This window comes from Haliotis asinina, chromosome 2 (genome assembly GCF_037392515.1).
Source record: "Haliotis asinina isolate JCU_RB_2024 chromosome 2, JCU_Hal_asi_v2, whole genome shotgun sequence".
In the NCBI taxonomy this organism is placed as follows: Eukaryota; Metazoa; Mollusca; class Gastropoda; order Lepetellida; family Haliotidae; genus Haliotis; species Haliotis asinina.
In genome coordinates, this window is record NC_090281.1 from 18939934 (window position 1) to 18967639 (window position 27706).

General features: G+C 39.5%; 1 protein-coding gene across 1 annotated transcript in view; it reads left to right on the forward strand.

Annotated features, from left to right (window-relative positions):
- The window catches only part of LOC137272320 (uncharacterized), a 29831-nt gene extending 18760 nt beyond the window's left edge, over nucleotides 1–11071 (forward strand). The window contains exons 3-14 of the mRNA XM_067804687.1: nucleotides 592–794; nucleotides 5813–5863; nucleotides 6063–6121; nucleotides 6398–6492; nucleotides 7030–7098; nucleotides 7658–7827; nucleotides 7964–8207; nucleotides 8339–8609; nucleotides 8727–8903; nucleotides 9158–9403; nucleotides 9541–10174; nucleotides 10430–11071. Coding sequence (XP_067660788.1) covers nucleotides 599–794; nucleotides 5813–5863; nucleotides 6063–6121; nucleotides 6398–6492; nucleotides 7030–7098; nucleotides 7658–7827; nucleotides 7964–8207; nucleotides 8339–8609; nucleotides 8727–8903; nucleotides 9158–9403; nucleotides 9541–10174; nucleotides 10430–10647 — 2430 coding nt within the window. The 5' untranslated portion in view covers nucleotides 592–598 and the 3' untranslated portion in view covers nucleotides 10648–11071. The remainder of the gene's footprint in view (nucleotides 1–591; nucleotides 795–5812; nucleotides 5864–6062; nucleotides 6122–6397; nucleotides 6493–7029; nucleotides 7099–7657; nucleotides 7828–7963; nucleotides 8208–8338; nucleotides 8610–8726; nucleotides 8904–9157; nucleotides 9404–9540; nucleotides 10175–10429) is intronic.
- The last annotated feature ends 16635 nt before the right edge of the window (nucleotides 11072–27706 follow it).

Below are 27706 nucleotides of genomic sequence, written 5' to 3' on the forward strand. Positions count from 1 at the left end.
GTTGTGAATAAACTTGTCCTGAAATTGGCTCTGGTTGTGAATGAATTTGTCCTGAAATCGTATTGGAAAATTAAAGAAAAAATGGATTAGATTTGCACCAAAATGAAATGAATCTGTTTTTTAGAAAAAAATAGAGATTATGCTAGCAGTATTCAATTGCCCTGGACATAATGAGCAGTCATCTCAAGTATATATATATATAAAACAGGAACTTCACAGTGCATATCATTCAGTGGCAGACTTAAGTTCATTATACAGCATTACATGTTACAAACCATTATGTATTCACTGAGGAACATAGCCATGAAGGACTGCAGCTATGAACTAGCATGCTCTGCAGAAAGATGTAACCTTGACTGGGAGAGCGAATCTCTCAGGTGAGATTTGACTCATCAGTTTGGCTTCCAGTCCATATTACATAGCATTTTTGGTAAATCACTGGCACTTGGGTATTAATAGCCCTTATCTTGCATGCTCTTAAGTTGTTGAAATATTGTTGAAAGTGGTGAAAGGTCATTTCTTTCATTGATAATAATTTTGAGACCTGATGTTGTTTGTATTTTAATAGTAACTTTGCCTTTTTTTATTTAGACAGGGAATGGAGAATTGTATGAAACGCCGTGATCTCCTGTCTGAGGACAGTGATCAAGAAAACTGTGTTGAACGTGGAATCATTAGCCCCTACAAGAAACTCAAACTGTCAGACTCCCCTTTCCTCCGCAGTGGAGAATGTCAAGTACAGTGTACAGCGCCTGTCGCAACCAAGAAAACACACAAAGTCCTGCAAAGTCAAGGTAAACATTTGTGGTTCATGTTATCCATACCACCAAACTAACCACTGCAGTGTCTACTCTTACACTCATAGCCTTTCTTCAGAAAATCTTTTGAATAGGGTCTCAACTATAATTTGTGATGGCAGAGGTAGTGGTTAAAAAAGCCAACCTTCAAACCCAAAAATGAGTTATCTCCCATGATGTCAGGAGAGGTTTTAAATGATAGTTTAATCTGCAAGAGCAGGCACTGTTTGTCTTCAGTAATCATCATTACTAGTGTGATGTAAACATTGTATTGTAGGATTTTAAAGAAAGTTTTAAGTGTACTCAATGCCTCATCCCTTGTAGTCACATGACCTCATTAATCATGTGACTCCATCTTTGTGTTATCAGTGTTTATACCATTGATGCACATCAATCAAACATCACTATCTGTAATCTTTACAGCTCGAAGTTCCACTGTTTTGACTTTTCGCACCCACAGGAATAACCAATAAAAGGACATTTCTCAACATTGTCAATAATTTTAAGGTTCATTTGTAAAGTATGAGATAACACATTGAATACTGAAGAATGAGATAAACAAACATGAATGTTGCATAAGTTGAACAAGATGTGTCATAGATAATGAATAGTTGTCTTTGTCCCGTAAACTTGGGTTTAAGTCTCAGTTGTGTTCCCTCATCACTCAAGAGAAGATGGTTAAACTTGAAGGTAATTCTTTGACTGCTAGACTATTTATGTTATTTGTGTATTATCCTCATACTTTCTATCTGTCTTTGTCAGATTTTAACATGAAATGTGTAGTATTCTTATAATTTTCTAAGCATTTTCTTAAATTTTATCAGTCTGAAATTAGGGTCCATTTGAATTTTTTTGTGCTGAATGTAGAAATGTTTGGAGGAACAGTTAAATATATAGTAGGTTACATTTGTAATTAACAATGTGTTATACTCCAGAATTTCTTTAAAAAATGAAGATGTTCATCTTGAGGTAGAGTGACATTTATCTGGCTTAAATGTTAAGACTATCAGTCTCAATTCATGAAATGACAGACGTCACCAGCCGTTTTAAGACAGCCTACCTTTCAAACTCTCAGTTGGGAATAATGATATGACTGCTTGTTCCTTATGATTCAGGTATGCTAATTAAATCAGGCTAATTACAGGTATTGTTCTGGTAGAGCTACCTACTAATTAGCACTTATGACCATAATGATCAATATTAACCCATTTATGACAGGCCACTAAAACAATAGTAGGCACATGGCTGTGACATTTGCATGAAGAGGGGTGTGAATGGGGGCAGGATGTCATAAAGATATTACCTTACCTGTGTGTTACTTCCTAGGGGGGCCATGTGTTTGGAGAATTTAGGATAGGGATTTTGAAGAATATTACCCCCTTCCTGCCATATAAACTAGGTGTGAAAAACTTTGTGTCATATTGTTCTTACCTGTAATCAACCAATAGAATTTTAGCATGATAAGGCGGTGCATGAAAATCCTATATATATTGAGTGTGGGCAATTCTGTATCATTCAAACCTTATGTTCTACTTAGTGCTGTGCGAAGGTATTAGAATAAGTTATCAAGTACTACAGAAAAACTGGCCACAGCTTTCAAAACCTGATATTTTACTTTGAATATTTTTTATATCATCATGGTGTACAACCAACAAGAAATGGAAGGTAAGACAAATATTTCAACATCTCCGTGTTTGTAAATGCATAAACATTATTGAAATGTCAATTACAAATTGCTCTAAATCTGAAAATATTGACCTCTCTAAAAACTCTGATACAATGTAAATGCCAGGTGATTATCTTAATGTATAAATCCTCAACCTAACACCTATCCACAAAGAATGGCCTTGTTTACAAACAGTAAGGCTCAAAGCTGTGACAGCTTCTTGTTTCTCAGCTATAGGTGATCCATTACACTCAATGGTTGAAAGAATAAACAATTTGCTGTTCAGTGCACAATGCCCAGAATAAATATCTCACCTGTAATGATGTGCAGGTACACATGCTGTTGTGTTACCTGTGAGGTAGGGGCAAGGCCAATTAGCAGAGCATCAGTGACACTAATGAGTTATTCCATAACAAGCAAGGTGGTATGTCACATGAGCAAGGCATCATGCCTCCAAGTCACATAAAGTCAATATTTAAACATTTACAGAAAAAAATAGGACACAGTAAGAAAAATATTTAGTTTTGAAGTAGAGTATTAATGCTGAGGAAATTTTGAGGGTTCAGTTCTTAGTTTGGAATCGTGGAGACAGTTTGATCAGATAGAACAAGGATGGTAAATGCTGTTGGTATAGGTAGGTGTTTCTGGTGTTTTGTCAGAATACTTGCATCTAGCTCATTAAGACATTCAATTATGAGCAAGAATTATACGTAATCTTAGTATATTGTTTATGTTATTTTTTATGTATAATATTAAGATTTGTTGAATTCTTTATCTGAGTTTAAAATACTGTGGGTTTTTTTCCTGTTCTGTTTTTAACAATCAACAGTTCTTGAAATGTTTCTTTTTAAAACACATTAACAAATCCATAAAATATTACTCTCACTGAATTCAAAGTTAAATTTTTCAAAATCAGTTTTCACTTCCTTTGATTTGTTTTTCAAATTTTTAGAATTAGGTCATGATGACAATAATGCTGTCAAGTAATTGCTGCCCTCAATCATTGCTGAAGTTTGAGGGTCTATATGTGTGTGATATTTACCAAAATATATTTGTGATAAAAAATGCATTCTTATAAAGTATTTCCCAGTATTTATTCCTGAATGAATTATTGTGATCTTTTTCTGTAACATTCTTAGATTGTAATTTGAGTTTTGTAAGTTTAAATATTTCCAAATAATTGGGAGGACCCCTTTGGACCCTTTATCAAGCGGCAGGTGCTCTTGAGACTAACAGGTTACTTGAGAGAGTCTAACTGATCACTGAGTGAATAAGACGCGTGCGCACCTGTTGGATGTACCTTGATATCCCATTCTGATTGGTTGAGAGTCCCGTGACATAGGACAAGACGTGTGGCATCCCTCACGCCTCACCGACCGCCTTGTGTAGTGACACACGCTGGCACAAAGGCCGGATAATATTAGTGGTAGGACAGGAAAACTTGAAGGCTTATCACAGCTCTATCTTATGCATAGCCAACATTAATCCTGGTATCTTTAATGAAAAAATATCAAAGATAGTCATGCTGTGATGTATTGTTATATACATGGTATAGGATGTAACCAGGAGTTTAAGTTTGGTAGGTTGGAGACAGATGGTTTCAAGTGATATGATGAATCTTGGAAAGCTGTATTCAAAACAGAAAAAGTGACACGTGATTCTAGCTTGACAGGTTCAGTATTCTCCATTGTGTCTTTTAAACTTGAGGTGATATTACATCCTCAGGTGTAGATAGGCTTCAAGTACATCCTGTCCAGTGCTAATCTACAAACATCTCGGTATTATATGAACAAACATATGTTGATTATTCATCGGATACTGCAGAACATTTTAGTGGTAAAAATAAAAAGGATTAAATCAAAAAAGTGAAAAAAATAACATTTTGACACCCCCAAATCAATTATGCTTTTAAAACTTTTTATGTGCCAATTTAGTTATAAAAATAGATATGACAGTAATATCTCAATTGAAATAAAACAGTCCTTTCTGAACAACCAATGTGTCTTTTGAAAATACATGAAATTAGTAAATGCTTGGATATGGCAATAGATACAAAGGCAGTCAAAATAGATGTATATGATACTAATGTTTAATGTTTTTGAAAACACATGGCCTGTGGTTAATTGTCTGTCTGACATATATGTGATATATGTGTTTATGGGTATAGGAAATGGGAAGCTGGGCTGTTAATGAGTGGAGTGGCACCTGACATTAGACACTGGGCATGCTGCCTTGATTGCAGGATGTTTGTATAGTCCTTGATCACCTTAACGATCTCACTGAGATGATCAGTGCTCAAGTCTAGGTGAGACAGTAATAGAGGACGTGTAGATTTATGATGAACAGAAAATGAACAATGCTGGATTATTGCTACGTGGAATATTTATTGTTAATAAATTTGGCAATGGTTTCATTAAATGTAAAATTGAATCTGGTATATATCATGAAGTGAGGAACAGCGAATGATGTTTTCAAACTTTTGTTCATAGAAATTAATGTGGATTTTAAAAAATAAATGCAGAATAAATTTTTAAAAATATTTCTTACACTAAGTACCTAAACAGAGAAAAATGAAAAATGTACAACTCTTCATTTCTTCATTATTTAATACAAAAAACACCACAGGAAAAAAAAGTCTCTCACATGAAAATGTATGTTGATAGTAAAATAAGAAATATTAGTCTCTAATTAAATTATGGCGAAATATTTGTAGATCAAATTGTCTAAAAATATAAATATTTGCAACTCAAAAAATCAGACTGCCCACACACTTCCTTGAGTACTATTTTCAAATCTGTGCCATATGGCACTGCCAGGTGAATTACACTATGTCACTAAACCACTAATCACCAGCCATGGGGGGCTCATCCGATGTAACAACATGTCACTGGGTAATTGCAGGTAGGTAATACCTACCTGAGTTACCTGTATATTGTCAGTAATCAGAGGCACAAGCCCACCCATGGTGTCAGCCATGAGACCCATCTGTCACTTGCTGTACCAACAACCCTGATTGGTTGATTGACACTACTACTCAACCTGGGATATAACCCCTGACCCCAGTCCAAGAGCCATTCATTCTCTGCTTCTAGTGCTGTTCACATCTAGATTTGCTTGCTTACTTATTACATACATTCAATATGGTTTGGTCTCCTACAGAGGAAACTGACTCTCAGAAAATCATGTTAAAAGGTAAACTAAATTGCACTTGTCAGCTGCACCTGTAAATATCTCTGTCTTTACTATGTTTACTATAACTTTACTATGCTAAAAGTCTAAGAGAATATCGTCTTATTTCATTTATTTTGTTTCATTAACATGATTTCTAATTTGCTATTTTATTTTGCAGGACAACTGAAGGTATCTGCCTACATGAACTTTGGCTTGTTAACTGTTCATGGTAAGTGTTACTTGAAATATGATCATGAAATATATACAATGCATTACTTTTCCAATTTGAATGCTTGTGTTATGATAAGCATAAACATTAAGATGTTCCTGTAACTTTAAATGAATTTGTTATGATAATATTTAAATTTTATTTAAAACATTCTGATGTCATTCCATGATGCATTCTTATGATCTTCTTACTTTTACAGTCGTCCAAGCCCGCAATCTTTCTTCAAACTGGAAGCCACAATGTGACTCATATGTGAAGGTAATTGTAATAAACTTAAAACTTAAGAAGTAACTGGCAATACAGTTACTGCAATATCTAAAATGTAAAGTTTTCTCCTTTAAAAAAAAACATCATCACAAATTTAGAAGCTTGCCCAAGCTGAGGTGACATGTGATTTGCCCCATGACACCCACTGAGTTTGTCACACCTTAATTAGAAGCTTGGCTTAATGAAGAACTGACACTGATAACTGAATTCACTCTAACTGAACTGTGTCCTTGCTATTTTGCTAATTTCACCTGTTTGTTGATGTAGATGTCACTGGTCCCCGATGAATCTCGACGTACTCGCTGCAAGACCCAGGTTGTCTGTGACTCCAACAACCCAACCTATGATGACAAATTTTCCTTGTAAGTATATATACCACAATTCTGTTTACCCAAATTAAAATAAATACAAATATTTTAATGTAGATTTTCTGCCTCTGTCAATATTACTAATCTCTACTGTTCTTCCCAATCTGAAAAAAATAAACAGACATTAGTTTATAAAAAATATTTTGAAAATAACTACCATCAAAGTAATTTGTGTTGATGTATATCTAAAACCAAGTCTGCCAAACTAAAAATGAGCTGGCTCCATGACCAACTCACAATCAAATAATCACCAATTGTTAGATCTATTGTTCTCGTCAACATCCCTTTGTTAAGTGATTGTCTTGTGTCTCACAACCATTGTCTGCTGTTTGTCTCTTGTCTAGTCAAATTAATCTTTGTCAGACATGGGATGAGTCGTCAGCAGGTGTAAAGTCATTAGTAATACTCGGGAAGGTGTTAAACATTACAAATAGTTTCATGAAAAAAGTAGGTTTATACTTTATTATGTAGTTTATACTTGCATTGTGCAAAGACATATATTTTAATGTATATTTCTTGTTTGTTTTACAGTGAACTCCTTGATGAAGATCAGAATAAACGTCTCCTGATTTCTCTCTGGCACAAGGACCAAAATAGCAGGTAAGCATCAGATGATTTAAAAAAAATTTCATTTAGAACAAAATTGCAATTACAATTGTCATGTACATGTTAATTTCAATTAGCACTACAACAGTAACAGTAAGGACCAGACTGTTCCAGCTGATTGAGCAGGCTGTGATTGCAGCAATGTGATCCCTATTGTATACAAAGATTATCACCCCTTTCCCATACCCTGTGATGGCATTGTTGTCCAATCGGTAATGTTGTTACAGTCAATGTATGTATCCACCAGCCAGGTATGGTAAATGGACCAGCAATCACATCGGTCCAGACATAGTTAGTGGTGTACATTACATCAAAGGTAGATCCTTCGTTCACCTGGGTGTGAATCTAGACAAGAACGAAAGAACAATATTGGTCAGTGTAATTGATTACCACATTAGAAGGAGCTATATTAGGACAGGGTAGTTAGCAGAGGCCAGTATCACTGCAACCATTAACACAGTAACATCTGAAGCTAGATCATGGCTCCCAAGTCTACAACTACTGATCTGAACATGAATATCAAGATATCTAACAACAAGCCTATTATTTCCAGCTTGAACGAGTTCCTCGGCTGTATGTCCTTTGGGGTGAAACATCTCGTGAACCCCAACAAGGAAGTCAATGGATGGTACTACCTTCTTACTGAGGAAGTTGGTCGCAAGAAGCACCTGCAAGTCTCATCCAGGCCTAAAACATCAGCAGCCCCTCTCAAGTCAAAGAACAGTAAGTACTAGAAGAAAATTCAAAACAGTAAACTGTATAACTAATTAATTTCATTTTAAGTTTTAAATTCAAATACACGTGTAAGTTTGTAGTTTGGTAGTTTCTCAGATTTAATATGTGTTGCTTCCTTTTGCAGATTACCAGAATATTCCCGTCATCAATAAGGATGTTATTGGTCTTGAGCCCATCACTGTCAACATGTACAGAGGAAAGAATGGCTATGGCTTCTCCGTAATTGACTCCTTCCCTGTGAAGGTCGGTCGTGTGGATGGTGCTTCTCCAGCTGAAATGGGTGGTCTGAAGCAAGGTGACTGCATCATCAAGGTCAATGGCCAGAATGTCTCTCGCTCCACCTGTGTCAGTGTTGCCAAGCTTGTCAAGTAAGTATAATTATACACAGCTATTGTATACAATAATTATGCACAAGAAAAATATATAATGAAACTGTGGTATGTGTAATAATAAATTCATCTTTCCATTTATTTGTAATAATTCTCACTTTTCTCTTCAGACGAAGCAGTAGCAAGCTCATCCTGGATGTCCAACGCCAGAAGGAAGTGTCCATTGAAACCTTCGAGAAGTCCCCATGGAAGCCAAAAGCCCCCATCTACGAGTCCATCCACAACAACTCCACTGATGATCACGACTCATCTGATGGTGACATTGAAGAAACAAAGGCTGACCAGTGCATCTCTGTGGACCATGCCTTCATGGAAGACTTAGAGGAAGATGACTTCATTGCCACTAGCACCCCACTCCCCCTGCTTCTTGGTGGTCACAGGGTAAGCATCGCAAAAATACATCATAACATAAATAGCAGTTAATTCATACATACAGTATTTGTAAATTAAATTCAGTTTTAAATGAAAAAAGCTCATGATTTTCTCTTGTTATTCCAGACTGCTTACACTGGTCTTGCTGAGCGCCGCAAGCAGGAAGCTGTTCACCGCCTGATGAGTCTTGAACTTGACTACATTGACTTCATGCATGCTGGTATGCAGCGATACTCCCGTCCTCTCCGCCACTGCATCCTGTCTGCCCAGCAACACAAGGCTGTCTTCCAGAACATAGAAAAGGTTAGCGGGCTTGATGTGCTCTGAACTAGTACTCAAACTACCTGGACAAAAAACAAACCCGGACAACTGCATGAACTGACGATCCTTGTAATTCCAGATCATTTCATAGTGTAACAGCATTGTAAAAGATTCAAGTGTTTTAATTTGTAGATCACTTCATAGTAAATCATGCTGTAAATCCTATTGCTACCTTAAGAAATAAATGTTTGAATGTTAAAACTGTGTTACTTATTTGTTGGCTTTTCTTCCTTCAGCTGGTGACCATCTCCGAGTACCACATCAAGCAGATGCAGGACAACCAGCCCTCCATGTACTCGGACACTGATGATGATTCCCAATCCTCAGAGTCAGGCCACTTCCTAACCTCCATGGGGCTCATCTACCAGTCCAAGGTCCACATGCTCTGCCAAGCTTATGAGATATATGCAAATGGTCTTGCTGATGCCAATGGTGTTCTCTCAGACCTCAAGAGGAATGAAGATTTCATTAGATTTGTCAAGGTATGTATATTTATGTAAATAATATATAATAATCTTTTCAATTAATCAATCACATTAATGTTACTTAATCATTTCTTTCACACTGTAGTATGTTATATTGTGTCTATAGCTAATGGTTTGTGTATTCCTTGTTTCAGAATCCTCAGCTTCTGTCAGGTCAGCCCAGCATCTCTGCCTTCATCTACCGCCCCATCCAGCATGTGAAGGAACTGTACCAGGTCCTCCAAGATATTTTCGCTAACACCCGTAGCGACTCCCAAGATCACATCACCCTCCAGCAGGTCGTTGATGGCATGCAAGCCTGTGTCAACAACATCACCAACTGCAGCAGCGCTCGTGTCTCAAGCTGGTCCTCACTCACATCCTCCAAGAGCAAACCCAGCAGTATTGACAGTGGCAGCATGAAGTCAGGGTCATCCAGCTCATCTGGTAGCTCTTCCTCATCCCACAAGAAGAGCACTGGCTCATCCATTCCCAGCTCCTACTCCATGAACACCATCCGCTCTTCCGTTGACTCCGAAGTCATGAGGATCCAGGACAGACTTGTCTTCTCCAAGAATGTTCCTGTGTTCCAGCTGTGCCAGGAGGAACGTCACCTTATCTACCAGGGTGATGCCTTCAAGTGGGCAGGCCGACAATGGACCAAGGTTCACATGCTCATGTTTTCGGATGTTCTTCTCCAAGTTGAAGAAGAACATGACTACCTCCGTGTCCTTGAAGAGCCCCTCTTCCTTCGTGACATCTGTGGAATTGAAGCTCAGAGAAAGCATGGTATGTGTCAATTTCTGTGAAATTTAGGCAAATCCACAAATATTTATACTCAAATAAAACAATTATATACTCTCTATTCAAGCAATATTCCAAAATAAATTTGAATGTGTACTTTGCAATGGCCGTATGTTATACTCCTACAAAAGTATTACATTTATAATACTCTCTAGGAACATTAACTTTCCAAATATATTTGAACAATTTACAATACCTTTGCTGTCTTCCTGTACTTATGTATCTATCCTCTCCTTCCAGCAACTGAGTTCATCCTGCACACATGCCCCAAGTCACCATGTACTGGAATCCCCATCCAACAGAAAATGGTTCTCCGAGCACCCACAACGGAAGACAAATGTGTCTGGAAGTCCCTCATTGAACAGCGTGTATACTCAGTCCGTGGCTCCCTCCACACCTTCAGCAGCAGCAGCGGCCACATTGATGAGATCTCCGCCCGATCCAGCATCATCATCTAAGTGTTGTGTTCCTATGCTGACTACATACAGAATGATGGATAGACTGGATTATGTGTGTCATCTTCCAAAGACTTTGTTTGGATGTGTTTATAGTGCTCTGACAATGTGGGGACAACTGATCTGAATTGTGATCCAAGTGCAATCTTTGTATAGTGAATTATTGTACATAGAAAACCATCAGCAATTGTCCATAGGCAACTTTCTGTCCTGCGATGCATTGTTACAGACCTCAGCATGCACCACAAATACACTACTTCCTGTTCTTGCTTTCTCATGTTGCAATATTGCTGTTGGATGGTTAAGTGCTATGTTTGTAGAAACGTCTCCGCTTTGTCATCTTGTCCATTTGTACATAGTCCACTGTGCTGTAATCTATCATTCGTATTTATGTCTGTATAGAAATACAATAAATGGCAAATCAAAACAATTTACTTTTTGTACTGTTTTATGGGTGAGGGATATGATGGTTTTGAATGGATCATATTATTTGGAAACACCATTTCAAGATGGCTCACATGTGTACAGCTGACAGACCCCATGTTACTAATTAACTTGTAGATGAACAGGTATAGATGGAATTATCACAATTTTTCTAGGTCTATTTAATGAAAGCTTTTGAAACCACATACTTGATTGACTGAAAATAGCTGCAATGGAGACACTTTGTTTTGTTAATGTAGTGCTTCCAGAAGCAGTGGATGCAGGAGAAAATGTGCCACACAACAGAGGAAGTTGTAGTAGTTGTAGTAGTTGAAATAAATAAATGAATGAATTCATTTATTTATTTATTTATTTATTTATTTATTTATTTATTTATTTATTTATTTATTTATTTATTTATTTATTTATTTATTTATTTATTTATTCTGGTGCGTGCAGTGTATATCATCTGCATGTTCTATTTCTCTCACAAAATTAAAAGAATAGATTGTAACATTTCATACGCCCAAAGGAGATTATTTTCAGAGTAGTTAGAAATTCAAACAAAAGAGGGTTTGGAACTACACCCATTCCAACAGAAATCGGAATTACTTACTTAATTACTTCGGCCCTTTCGAACTTACATTATAACATCGTTGCTACGTCTGCCGTATATAGCGCCTAGACAATTTTTGTGTCTGAGATGCTTGTAACAACGTCGTTCATTGGCTTGTTACATACAACAACATCGTTAATTGGCTGACAATGACATCACAGGGCACCAGACAGTGGGGATAATGTATAGGCTTGGAGAGAACCATAACATTAGAAAAAAGTGATTGGAACTTACGAAATCTCACACGTTGAGAATTCAATAATTGAGTGCACCCGACTTCATACTCTGTTAGAAATGAAAAAAAGTATGTCTTCACCAGATGAACGTGTTGTATACCGTATGCAACATGAACGGTATGAGAATGTGTGTGACTAGTTTAGTTAAAGCCGCTTATAGTGGGACATTATTCCTGATATATGATGAAGTGTCCGGTTCAAGGAGTGTCTGGATTAACGGAGACGTTGAAAGGTACGCTAGTGGTTAAAGCGCTCGCTCATCACCCTTAAACCAGTCCGATTCTCATCATTGGTACAATACTTGAAGCCCTCTTCTGGTGATCCCTCATTGATATTGCTGCAACATTGCTAAAAGCGGCGTTAAACTAAACTCATTCAATCTTGTTTAACGGCGTTCTCATCAATATGGCGGCATTTTCTAATTTTCAAATCTGGCCTGTCGACCATCGCAATAATGGATCACGAGACATTCACGAACATGGGGTTCGAACCCATGGTTCTAGTTTTCTGATGTGCCCAGTATAAGCGACAAACACATTGCCATAGTCAGAAAACATCCTTAAAGGAGGCCACTGAATGATTCTGAATTTCATGAGCATGTATTTCAGAATCACTATCAAATCGTGATTGTATCTTGTGTTTGCGGTCAGCGTATCCGGCTATGATGGCACCAGCCACAAACACCGACAAAGACAACGGGAACACATGGTAGAACATCAATGGGGAACTCCATGGGACCTCTTTCTGGTTGAAGTTTAGAAAATTTAGGAGTGTCCTCCACATGCCTACCGCAAAAACGTCAAGTTAGGCAGTGAGCGTCATACCTTGAACAGATCCCAACGCAAAATAACTGGCAACCAGGTATATATTGGCACCGAGCCTTTGTCCAGCATAAATAAACTGTAATGTATATAGTGGCCCCATCAGTGACAGTACTTATACGTGTACCTTGGTACCGGAGTTTGCATTATGGAACCCTTATATGTATTGGAGTATGAAAGAAAAAGAAATGACTGAAACTTTATTATAACTTGTCTGATGAACACGAATATTTCCTGCAAGAATCTTCTTTTCTGAACATTTCATTCTAAACGAAGCTGATATTCGTCAAACAGTCTCAATGCATGCAATATTAAACACGAAACTCATGTTTTAAGCTGAAATTCTTGGGGAAATCTTCACATTGTAAAGTGAGACATCAATAGCAGAGGCGGGACCCAGGGGATGGGGGCGGTGTGCTCCTGAATATAGAAACTCAATATGACAATATACTGCCAATATTGAAGGTGGCGTTAAACGTACAATGTGTTCAAAAGTGGAAAATATCATAATGCCGCTATGAATATGGGTGTGTCACGTTTCCACATCCGACCTGAATATTACAATTTTAAACTCTGCACCCATCTAAATCATTCTAAGATCATGTTGACTGTAATGGCGTTAAAATAGGTAAATAACGAATTAAGCAATTTGACTAGTTAACCTAGACATTTAGTTAACAATTGTACCACAAGGAGTGGTCCGTGTAATAGCTGTTTAGATCCCCTTCAACGAAGCTTAGATCATACAAATGTACAGTTTAATATCCATTAAACCGTCTGCCGTTCAGATCGACTTGTAATGAGCCCACTCCGATCGAGACGTACCATCATCAAATATAACATCAGCGGTGATTGGCTAAGCTTATGTTAAAACACTACCGATTGGATGACAATGACATCAAAGGCGCAAAGGAACGGGTGATAATCTGTGTGTGTGTTGGGATCAGCCAAATTCAGACGAAACCTGTGAGACATAACGGCTTGGTTGGTTAAACCAGGGATAGTCTCCCTGGGTAAAAGTACTTTTTACGTGAGTTAATTAGTTGTAGGAGCTGTATCGATTGCAATTACAGACCCAGCCGATGCATACATATCTGTGGGACAAACATATTAAAAAATATTCCCGTTAAATGAACAATGTGATAGCTCTGATTACACAAGCGTCATTTTAACGACGTTTCGGTGTAGATGCTACTACCGTTATTAAGCAAGTGTTAGCATCTACACCATAACGTCGCATGTATGGTAATGAAGAAATTGTATATATGGAAATATCTCCCTCGTTCATTAAACCAACTTCTAAATGCCACTCAAAAAGTATCTTGTTCTGTTACATTACGATATATACCGTTTGGATATATACTGTGCACAAAATAAGGAAACAGGGATATTTATGGATTATTTAACGTGCAATTGTGTTTTCAGTCTTCAACACTGATCACAAACATTTTATATTCTGAAATATTTTAAGAAATAAAGTTTCATCAACTCCGCATAGTGTAATAGAATACAGTTTTGAGTATTAACTATCTGTTACAATTGGCGTACACTTATCATTGTCGTATTTGACTCTTGATTAAAAACAGTTTAATGAAAGCTGTATAACAACCAAAGCCTTAACAAAGTTTTCAAAAGTTTCATGTTACTAGTATACATATGCTGCACGAATACTCACGCCATTTAAACAGTGGTCAAATGTGATGTGATATTTTTGGATAATACATTCTAAGTTAAGAACCGAGGCTTGTATTTTTCCTGGGATTCGAACCCTCACTCATTGTGAGACACCCAGCACACAAAGTCAGCGATCTAACCACTCAGAAACCCAGCAAAGGGTAATCTATATCACGTATATGTGTACCCTTTGGTCGACTAGCGGTGCGACAGGAATAGTCGAGGACATGAACCGTTCACCTTTTTGAGAGGACTAGATATCATTACAGCTTCATAACCTCGTGGTTAAAGCGTTCGCTCGTCGCGCCGAAGACCCGGGTTCGATTACGCATATGGATCCAATATGGGAAGCCTATTTCTGGTGTTCCCCGCGTGATATTTTACTGGAATAATTAAAAAAACTAAAACTAAACTCACTCACTCACTCACTCACTCACTCACTCACTCACTCACTCACATATCAAGGGCAATAGACATGTCGAACTATGCTTACACTTTTTCTAACAATGAAGTTATATTCAACGTAACTTTTTGAGAAGCGTAATTGTTTTAAGAAATTCAACTAGTGCAAGACGTGTCATGAAAGATTGTCATGTCATCTTATCAACAAGAAACAACAACATTATTTTATGTTCCAATATGTATGTGTAGATCCCCAGGTTTGTAAGTAGACATCACATTATTTATGTTCCTTGCACGTTGTTCACGCATGGCCCGAAGGTTGGGTAAGTTCACCAGTCCAGACAGTAGTGTACAACCTGTGTTTAAACCTAATGCATGAACCCATGAACCCTCGCCGTCAACTGAATGCAAGGTTTCAATGATAAATGTGTCAATTCCGTGAAACAAATCCATGAAATGTCTCGCATACATCCTGTTGACATTTCGACCAAGTGGTTACGACCTTTCGCAGATACGACACTTCGTATCTCTTGCGTAATGGCTTTATGAAACAAAACATGTTTGAAAAGGAAATGCATGGAAAATGCGGTTTTTGCAAAATTTCTAATCCAATGAGAGGAACTGTTTAATGGGTCTGTTTCTATAACAATGATATATCTGTGTACAAAAATATTCAGGGGCTCAGCCATTGTCAGAAATTTGATATTTTACACGTGTCTGTTTCCATTACAGCGACATAGGACACAGTAATATTACTGTATCTTATAGACGGGCTCAGCCACTGTTAGAAAATAGTATTCGGGAAAAATGTGATAAATGCGGGAACTGAACTTTAATCTGGTGCGGCGGTGAGGTAGCCCAGTGGTTAAAGTGTTCACTCATCACGCCGAAGTCCCGGGTTTGATTCCCCACATGGGTACAATGCATGGAAGTCATTTCTGGTGTCCTCCGCCGTAATATTGCTAGAACATAGCTAAAAGCGGCGTAAAAACTAAACTCACTCACGTAACCTTGCGTGCCACTGTTGATGTCTACCGAATATGTTCATAACTGTGCAAATTGACAGTGGCAGGAAATAGGGGTCAGTGAAATGTGTTTCTTACGTCACCTTGTACAAAACAGTACAAAGCAACTGTAGCTACAACTGGCGTAAGTTCATGTTAAGGTAAGGAAGTTACGAACACTGACACTGCTTTGTATACCGGCAGTCTTGTACTGGAATAAGACAAAATGTTATGGATGTTTTCTTCTTTATTATTTACGTAGCGTTTCTGGGCTATTCCTTGCCCCCTCGTCAGGCGGATACTAACTGTTACACGGGATATATATACATTAGCGTACTTGAAGCCAGAGCGACGATTGTAGCATCCATATACAATAAACAGCAGATGGTTATATTATATATACTTTACAGAAAGAAAACTCATAGTAAAACAAACTATATGTTGTATACCAACAAATATAATGTTATGAAAAGGAGCCCTTAGACTTTCTTCATTTTCAGAGACTAAACAAATATGTGAGTACCAATAGAATGCCAGGCATGTTCAAACTAACACCACGCAAAATACTATACTGTGACCTTAGCCAGTAGGCCGAGAATCGATGGTCTTTAAACTCACTCACTCACTCACTCACTCACTCACTCACTCACTCACTCACTCACTCGCCCACCCACTCACTCACTCACTCACTCACTCACTCACTGTAACCTTGCAAACCTTTGAACTATGAAGGATGATGACAATTCAGGTTGTCGTTATAACGACAGTACAATTGACAAAACATGAACATTTTCATTAATGACAGTTTTTCACTGAAGGACAATTAAATTAGTCCAGGAAAATTAATGGTCAAAGACGAGCAGACAGTTTCTCCCATGGTGTATCTGTGAGTTATGGGATTGGTCGTGTTGCTTGTTGTCATCTTGTTAATTTGCGATAGTGTCCATAAATCGTGTCCCTTGACACCGACAGTGTTTAGCGCGTCAATCCATTAACACTCGATTTATCTTAACAGCACGACCTGTCTCACCGTCATGTGATCTTCCAAATCGCAATTACTTCCAAGTTAACTAAACCCAGTGACATAACTACTACAGTCACCAGGGGGCGCTGTTATCGGGTGTTGGTCGACAGATGGCGCTTTGAAGCAATGGCTAACTTAATACATTAATAAATTCATATTCATTGAAGGATATGATTTGATAGACATAATATTCTTTAATGGGAGAACTTCACATACGCCCTTGTTCATTTCGGCTGGTCTTGACAATTAAAATAGGAGAAGAATTGCCCATTAGGTATTCTATTCTTCAACATGTTTGCATTTGGGATGTTTTGTGAGTTAATGGTCGATAAATTATAAATTACGGGAAATTACTGGTTTACTTGGATGTTTTGTGATGAAGAAATGGATATGACATAAGGATGGTACACAGGACATAGCGAGTGTCTTTTCAACTCAAGGACAGGTGAATGAAGTTGTTTCGTGAAACAGAAACGTATTGATTACTTATTCAGAAATACGTATGGGCGAGTACAGTTTAAAGTCGATTTCAGAACTATTACACCCCATTTGAACCTAGATACTGAGTTCATATACTGTATCCATGAATCGTCCTCCTTTACATACTTTCAGAGGTGCTCACCCACCCACTAACTATCCACGCTTTATACCCCCATCCAGTTCAGGGAGGTTCCGGGGAAACTGGTGCTCACCCACCTACAAACTATCCACACTTTATCCCCATTCAGGTCAGGGAGATGGCGAGAAACTGGTGCTCACCTATCTACAAACTATCCATACTTTAAACCCCCATCCAGTTCAGGGTGATGGTGGGGAAACTGGTGCTTACCCACCTACAAACTATCCACACTTTATACCCCCATCCAGGTCAGGGAGATGGCAGGGAAACTGGTGCTCCGCCACCCACAAACTATCCACACTTTATATCCCCATCCAGGTCAGGGAGATGGCAGGGAAACTGGTGCTCCGCCACCCACAAACTATCCACACTTTATACCCCCATCCAGTTCAGGGTGATGGCGGGGAAACTGGTGTTCACCCACCTACAAACTATCCACACTTTATACCCCCATCCAGGTCAGGGAGATGGCAGGGAAACTGGTGCTTGAATCGAATCGAATCGACACTGAATATATAAACGTTCAAATATTTTATTTACTGTTACTGATTGTCTGCCATAATTTGGAAGGTTTTATTTTACGTTTACATTATCACCGAGTACACGTGTTGTGCCGGCCCAGTAGCCATCGTTTTCGGACGTCACTTCCAAGATCTAGGCTCTATTCTCATGTTATTTGTTGAAACCATGCCTGGTTTCCTCCATCGTGAGAGGGTCGTGTGTTTTTTCCTTAAAGCTAATTATGTAATACCGCTTGTAGCTACGATATAATGACGTGTTACTTCTGTTAACCACATTGTGCAATCCATCTTTTCTGTGCTATCAATGTATTGTCGCGAGTTGTCTACCTTTGAAAATAGATGTTTGGGTTACATGACACCAAATGTTTCTATAGTAACACTATATTTTAAAAAAATTCTAGGCTATCAACAGCCATTCCGTGTACAGTCTGGCCTTTAAACTACAATAAAAAACAAATTCTGTCCAACTTGTCCGGAGATTTTTTCGAGCACAGGAAGCGGAAAATATCAACCTTCCATCCCGCACCAAATGTCACCTACTTGAAAATATTGGTGCACACATAAGCATAAGTCATGGTGACAAAAACTTAAAATTGTCGTTAGTTTTAATTACTGGGTAGGTGTGCTTTTAAAACACATAAACATTTTACACTATTTCATCTGTCACAGGCCTCTGTCCGTTTGGGAAGCATGTGATTATGATTTAGTGTAGTGGAACCTATGGCTTGCGTGCTATCCATGTTCAGAAATGCGTTATACTAACTGAACACGATCCACTGCAGTGGTGGGGAAGATGTTCAACGCAGAATATGTAATTAACGTTCGTATAAATAATGTGTCGTAAGTGGAATTCTGTACGTTATCTAATGTCCTCAAGAAACATAACTAGTGTGTGGCAACGCAATTGAACACCTTAATTTGACCCGTGTATAGATATACAATGCAATGTTAGTTTGACACTTCAAGTGCCCCTCTGTTTCTTAAATTTGAGAAGCAATAGATTGACAAGTTAAACAAATTAACGCCTTTCTATTTTACCTCTTTAAATACGTGTCACCAAATTCAGATTAGACTGCAATTGTTGATTATTCCGTTGTTATTCTGCTGTTTACTTTCCTCGCCCTCGCCCGTCATTACTCGTTGATGTTCTCGCCTCAGGACGGACAAAATGAAGCGATTCGTGTATTGAAATCCAAATCCAAATCTCGTGAAGTTTAATTGGACGTAATGTAGTAATTGCTACGTTGTCTTCTGTCGGCCATTGTTCTCAAGTCTCGTGTCAGAAGAGTCTAAAGATTTCTCCACCCCCACCCGCACCCCAGGGGATTCCGACATCCGTGAAATTGTCTCCCCTTTGTCTGAGGGGGATCAGGGCGAGCTGGTCCAGGGGACAGGGTGGTATCTTCCCCCTCGGCGCATCAACTCATTCCCCGGGGCTTGTATCATACACGAACACACCCCGGTCTGTGCGCTACAGATCACATCAAGGGAGGTAACTGCTATAAGACTGAATCTCTTGTTACGTCATCATGGTGATGTAGGAGGCACGTGTGGGTCATTAGTTGTGTCCAGTTTGGCGGGGCATTCAAGTATGACGTCATCGACCTACCCTCACGTAGAATCTGACACCAGTTGCAGTCTAGAGAAGGTATCTCAGAGGTGCACGTGTAATTTGCCTATTGTCACTCTTTTAACGTTTGCAATCTCGAAGAATTTTTGTCACCATTTTGAAAAAGTACAAAAGAGAGCATTATTTGTACACAACGTTTCGGAGTACATTTTGTATATGCTTGATCACAGAAGTGACATCCATGAAACTCTTTTCCTTAACTTTTAACATTGGCACCAAAACAAAACTACGTTAATAGCGAAGTGCGAGAATATGTTATACACAGTATCTGATCAAATGTTCCATTGCCGTTTAATTCTCGTGTGCACATGCCGCACTTTTTAATATGCGCGTGCACATACACGAACACACGTGCTTACACGCACGCATACTCCCACACACTTGCACATCCCCACCCCTTGTAGAGTTGTTAAGGTCGCGATATGATACATACATTTTCAATTGATACGTGTCTCGATAGAAGGTCACAAAACGACTCAGAATACCCTACACATGATGAGGAGATGATCTCCACCGTAAGGAATACATAACCGAACCCAGATATATCTAGTGAACGTGAGTAAACAAAACCAGCTACAAGCAACTAGCAACGGTCAGAAGGGTTTCGTGGAGACACATTGCCACTAGATACGGTTGTGGTATCGTGGCACCATTCAGCGAGGCACGCTGTAAATTCGTTACCATGTATCTCAGCAACCTTCTGTGGATTTCAGCAGAGGCAAAATATCACATTAGACTAATGTTTAGTCTCTGAATATATAATTTTGATCGTAACAAGAAACCCAAATAGATTAAAAAGGAGCATCAGAGAGACCAGAGATTCAGAACCCGAAGAAATCTAGACTTGTTTCATTTAAGGCTTCAGCATAGGGGAGAGAGCAAGGCAGTAGGCTAACTCATGTCGTTCAATGACTGAGACAGACAATTGATACATATACATATGTTAACTTCACGTTAACTATGCAAAACAACTCCCATACCTTCATATAACGGCTGTCATACATAGTACGTAGGTTTTTGTTAAAGGTAGCACCAGCCAATAATTCGTGTCATCAAGCGGTCAGTACTCGACACGTACCATACAATGAGAATAATATTGGTGTTCGCATTTGAATATTGCATCACCCATCAACCGGTATTGTTCACTGTTTACCAAACAGTACTCCATATCGTGAAGTGAGTTTAACATTAGTGTTCAGTGTCTGTAAGCCGGTGTCCAACACTGTATATAAAGTATAGTATTGTTGTTCACTATAAATCAGGGTCATCGTACAATGTTTCACGAGTTTGATATTGGTGTCCATGTCACTGCATGTTCACTAATGAAGTTGTGAGACAGAATACGCACAGGAGCCTGAGAGTCCCTTGTCCTGAACTGTCTATATGCCTCTCGACTGAGTAGATGGTAAAACCCATCGTCAACCAACCACGATGGCCTTTGATGATGACCGAACACTTCTGAATGCGGTCTTAGAAAAGCAGATTATTAATTTGCCTGGATTTTAAACGGTTTCTGGAAATAAAAATCCAATCAAGCTTGAAATGGCATAAGAAATGTGTACGTATTTAAGATGTGACATCGTCAAACTTCCCCCTTACGTGGCTGGCACACAGTTTCTGAGCTGACGCACAACGGCAAGTTGTACATGGAATCTGACTCCCGTTCTACAACCTCCCGGATGTCTGGGAATTTCCCTGTCGCCATATGTACCGTAATGTTTGGAATGTCTGCTTATAGGCACACAGGAATCTGTACATACACGTTACCCAGGAACCCGTCACCAGAACTAGGACACACTGGGCGCTATCGCAAGGACAACATGGCTCCTCTATACAGTTGTTTACCGTGAACATACACACAAACACTGATACTGCTGCAGCAAGGAGATAGAGAAAGATTTGACGGTTGGGGAGGGGGACGCGCGAGAGAGTTACTGTTTGCTGTGTAACGTCGCTCTCAGCAATATTCCGGCTTTAAAGCCTCTGGGATTTCCCTCCTCCCTCGGTTTTAAATTCTCTACCAAACCGAGAGGAAGTGTTTTATCAATAACATATAAATTATAATCTGGACCAGACAATCCAGTGTTCAACATCACCAGTATCGATCTACGCGATGATTAGGATGCGATGATATGTATCAACAAAGACAGTTAGCTAGCCTATCAGTCGCTTCCTATGACAAATATGTGTTGAGAGTGAATGTGAATGTGCGAAAGAGTGAGTGAGGGAGGAGCAGCTGATGAGAGGAGAGAGAGAGAGAGAGAGGAGTGAAGGAGAAAGGCAGGGGGAAAATACTGGATGGGCGCAGGGTGTGTCCACATGCGTGGCGTTTCATCGTCAGTCCCCTTGACTCGAAATAGTATTAATTGTTCCTAATACGCCAAAGAATTGTGCGTTCCTTAAATATCTTGCTAATCAAATAAACAATACCCCACCTCTATAGAAGTAAATGAGTTAAAATTTACAGTCACGCCGGCAATACTTTAGCCATATCGTGACTTTCAAAGTTATAGATTCTTAATAAACGTAAATATTGGGTTTTTTTTAAATTGTCGACGAAGGACAGTAAAACTACTAGATTATCACAGGTAAAACTAGCAAAGCTCTACAGCAAGGTGTAGTCAGTTTAATTACTATTTTATATAAGATGTGGTCATCAGTGTCAGAGCTATATACTGACGGTTAAATAATGAATACACTTGACAAATGGTTTTAATCAAAACATAATAAACGTTATGAAACACTACTCGGATAGAAACCTCCACAGAAACACTGCTAACACCAGGTGCAAAATATATAATAACTGTGATACCCTTCTCAGATACATATATGCACAAATATCAACAATGATGTAGCTCTATTTCTAATTTAGAAATAAAAGACATTCGCTTATTTCCAGCACAGAATTTGAAAACAGTTATGTTAGGATCCCATTCCAGAAGCATGTCTATTGGTACAAACACATTTATTTAAACCGGACCTGCAAGATAAATTACCACGGTGTGGAGAGAATGATTATTGTGTTTCAAACCAGTTTCACATTAAGCTTTTGTTTAGGGAAAACATGATTTTAACGACATCCCTTATCAGCATCAACAGCCGTAATCCCTAGGGATCAAGCACCTGCCAGGTGATGTTGTTTTCCCCTTCGTCACTGTCCCGGGGCTGTTGATGTGGATAACAGCGTCCCCAACCCACCGTCACGACGCGAGTCAGGGGATAGACAGCATCTAATGTAATTATTAATCAAATCCCTGGAATAATGAGCATTGTTTGTGTTGAAAACACTGGAGTCGTCCACATCCGCCTGACTGCATCTCGACAACATCCTCACCCACGGTGTGGTTTGATCTTCAGTCATTTACCGTCGTCATCGCTGCTCTATTTGCTTCCTCATCCCTTACCCCTCATCCCTCACCCCCAGGGATTCCTGGGGAGCGAGATAGGGGCATACCCTGCTGGTTTGAGGTGTTCCGGGTGACTTATGGTATTGTCAGATTCGACCCCAACCTTCAGACTCCATGGGAACTACAACCCCGGTCCCCGAATATATGATTTATCATGATAAAATGGGGATTTGATACACTGGAATAATCGAGAGTGACCACAGTATCTTAATGGTCGGGGATATAGTGACTGTTTGTTGTTTAACACTACTCAGCAACATCCCTGGTTTATAACGCCTGCTGTTTCAGAGCGACAGTGATTTATATAAAGGGCAACGTTCCACGCCTTCCGCATAGTGTGACTCACTATTAACCGTCAAAGAGCCAGACCAATCCATGAAATCCCCTCTCATGAGTGAATGAGTACTGTTTTACGATACTTTCCACAATTTCAGTACGATTGTTCCAACGTGGGAAAAACCCGGGTTTTTACAAAAGGATGAGCGAAACCAACGCTAACTGTATTCCTGAATCTCCATGGATGTAGGACGGAGTGTTTTGACACCATATTTACATCGCGTTTGTGCGAGAACAGCTCTGCTATAGATTGTTAGACTTGGCATTTTCCTTAACATGCACTTATACGACATGAATAGACCACCGACCTCTAGATGATTGGTCTACAAGAACAGCTGTGGTGAAAATATATGATTAAAGTCACTTTGGTCTTTATATTTCGCGATAATTAAACCCAACTGCTTTTCTTCTTCTGAAGATAATGATCACTAACATAGACCATTTCGGTAGATGTTGTTTATCAGTAGTTAGGCCTTAACAAAGCTTATGCGTGTTTGTATTTTCAGGTGAATACTTGCCCTGCCTTTTCAAGTGTTTGGAAATGTCACTGCCCGAGCATAATGCCTTGGTAAAAGCGATTTCAGTTTATGCCTGAAACAGCCTGAGCATGGATCTGCGCAAGTGGGAACCGATAACATGTGGCGACCAAGTCAGCGGGCCTGACCGCCCGACCCCGTTAATCGCCTCTTACGGGAAGCACGTGTTACTGAAGACCAGTTCTATCCCAGACCTTCACGGGTGTTTATACCTTGGACCAATAAGGATTGAAGCTAAACGTATGATACCCATATACCCCGATTCCATTCCATGCAGCGATGAATGTTAGGATAATCGTAAATCTTGGTTAAAGATCTGAATTTATGGCATTCGTCTGGTTTGTGGAAGTATTATCGATACCTCAGCATAAACCCCACCCAACGTTCTCAGGTTCCGATGGTCAAAAATTTTAGTCAACGTCAAACAAAATTTTCACAATATAGCCAGTTCGCCTGCTTTGTTAAAGACAAAATTACAAAATCGATTAACACAATAATTCGTCTTTGACACATAAAACTTTATCCTTTTTTCAGCATCAGTAACGCTACAGTATCGTAATATCTCTCAGCCCATCTGCTAGTACCTATAAACGTTTTTTAAATCTTTTAGGACTTTTAGACTTAGAGCTGACAACATATGCCACAAATATAGCTTCTCAACATGCACTCTAAATACCAAAACGACTGTAAATCAGCTAAACGGGAATAGAGACAGGGAACTTTCAAAGGATGGGAACCCGACACCGTGACACATACCATTGACTTTGGACAGTTTCTTGTAAAATGACCATGTTACATATCATTCCCAGATGAAGAACTTCTCCAGGAGAAGATGACACTGACAGTTGGGGTAAGATTATATGTCTGTGCCCGTAAGGTGATCGGCATTGGGAAGGGTGACAATATGGCCACTGTCACATAGGTCAAACTCCGACCGTTTAGTGATGGTCTCTGGGCGTGACAGGCAGGGTGGCTTATCTCTGTCTGAAAGGAGACGGTTTTGGGGGATTAGGTGATGTGAGGAATCACTTATTCTCAGGGATGATCAAGATTTGGATACAGTTTGGGTATGGGGCCAGTTGGTATCAGATAGGTTAATAGTATGGTGGACCTCTTCCATTAACTATTGGAACAACGTTTCTTGTCGTCGAGGCTGGTGGTCGGGGGACTGTTGAACAGTTGGGCGTGTCAGGTGGCTGGGGAACAGGTATTACTTGGAGATGTTCCTGTTATTTTAAAGACAGGCTGGGTAAAAGTTATATATGGTTACCACGGTGTTCACACTATGTAAAACGATGTAATCGGCACTGGAATGTTCGTAAAGACAGGTATTATCTTGAAGGTGTACTCGCTGAGATTTATCGTGTTGGAAGGTAATTGAATTAGCTGGGAAAGTGTGGGAACTGATGGTCTAGGTGGGCAATTATGTTAGTGAGCTTGCGAATCTTGCCCTGCACCGAGTGAAAAACACCTTTACCTTTAAATAGTGACTGAGTGTGGTTTTACGCCGCTTTTAGCACTATTCGAGCAATATCACGGCGTTGGACACCAGAAATGGGCTTCACTTTTTGTAGCTATGTGGGGAATCAAACCCGGGTCTCCGGCGCGACGAGCGAACGTTTTAACCACTAAGCTACCCCACCTTGTATTAAGGTAGACAGGATCATGAGTGACTATCAACGCTGGCAAAGCCCATTGATTGACATTCAGCTTGTTAGTACACTGACAACCATGTAGGGACTGTCAGCATAAGCCAGGATTCTCGCATCATGTGTGTGATCCTTTGTCCTTGTTGATCGCCTTACTCCAGAAGGCGTCTAAAACATAGGACAGCCACCCGTACATATGTGAAAACCTGATCAAACAATCCAGTGTTTGATATCAATATTGATCGGGGCACATTGACAAGCCATCCTCCAATTCGACTAACCAACTGATTCATAAGACACGCCCATCCATAAGCTTGGGTTGGTTGGGACCACCTGCACACCAGAATTCTCCCTAGTACCGAACTTTAACAGGAAGGTAGGATAGTCTAGTACTTAAAGCGTTCGCCCGTCACTCAAAGGACCGGGTTCGATTCCCTAAAGCGGATTCAAAGGGACAAGGTGGGTTTGTCTTGAGTGTGCAACCCCATCCTCCACACCACCCACCAATTTTTGGCCTGAAAGTTTATCGTATGACCATTGAAACTCTCGTGAAAAAGAAGTATGCATCTCCCTCTCAATGGTGCAGACACACACACATTTTACCTAAAGGTGGGTACAATGTACGAAGTCAATTATTGGTGTCCCCTACAATGGTATTGGGGGAAGACTGAGGCGTACAACTGTATAATGATATTCGTAAAAAATGATAGCGCATCCTGCCACAGATACAACACTGGAATTTTCAAAATATGTTGCTTTTACGTGTACTTGTTTGGGATGACGTGACATCACGTGACGAAGATGGCGGCTTCTGAACGTGCTCCATGGCGTGTTCTCGTGTCCAGCTGACCCTGGGGGGCAACGGTCAACACGCCCCTGCTGATCCCCGACCTCGTGTTGTCGACGTGATGTTTGAGGAACTGACCACAACACCTTGTAGAAAACACGGCAAACATCCTGAGACATGGAAACACAAATAATTACTGGATGTGTAACATTCTAGGTGGTGTAGTCGAAATGTTACCAAGAGAAAATTGCCATCTGTGTCCGCTTTAGTCATTAACGGACGTGCTTCATCCACGTCTTAGAGGGGAACGCTTAGTTAGGTCTACAAACTGTTTTACTCCTCCGCAGGACCCGGAGTACATCTCATGCCGCTGCCCAAAGATGTTTTGTTTGTAAAACGCTTTTTCATTTAAAATAGTTATTTTCAACCTTCCACACATCGTTATTCGTTTGGGAGGGTAAGAGAGATTGCTGAAGACGTCTCAGGGCTCGTCGTCGGGTCCGTCGTCGGGTCCCTCGTCGGGTCCTTTATTTACATCAAACCCCACCAGATCTCTCGCTGTAATCTGATGGAATAGTATTACTGTTGCTTCCAACACTTCTCGTATATTTTAACATTTGAACTACATACAAACCCAGGTGTGTAATTCAAAGAAGTAAGTGGGCGAATCGGGAGTCTGTTTGCTTGCTTCGGATTGCTGGGAGAGAGTCTGGGTTTAATTTCCAAATGGGTGTAGTTTGTGAACCCCTTTGGGACACTCAACGTGACATAACATATCTGTATGGAATATACGTAAAACATACCCCATTTAGGCCGGTATAAAAAGTTTGTCTTTCAAGACTAGAAAAGGCTGACTGGACAGATAAAAACATAGGTTGCATCTTTTTTTCTTTCGTAGGTTACAAATCTGTAAAAATATATACTCGATTCAAAATCAATATTTTATCTTATAGTGTACGAATCCTGTAACTCGGTAACTATTCACAGACACTATTCACAGACACTATTCACAGTTCACGAATCCCTGTCAGTCGTTTCCCTTGAGAGTCTGACCCACCAGGTATGGTTCGGCGTGACAAAAGGTTGGATTTCACTGAAACAACATAATGCCAGTTTAACAAGACGCAAAAACAGAGTACTTAAAATATATTTGTAAATCACAGACGAATTAAGCAGGTCATGAAGAACAATATTTTAATAAGCCATTCTCAAATTCACATCATGGTCTAGACCAACATTTCGTCTCTGAAGTGAACATATTTTACAGAAAAAACAAATCGTAATCATTACACATAAAGGAGTCCAAAGACTTTTCTGAAGCTGTGGAAATATACATAATACATATGCATACATAAACCTTATCCACTATTCTAGACT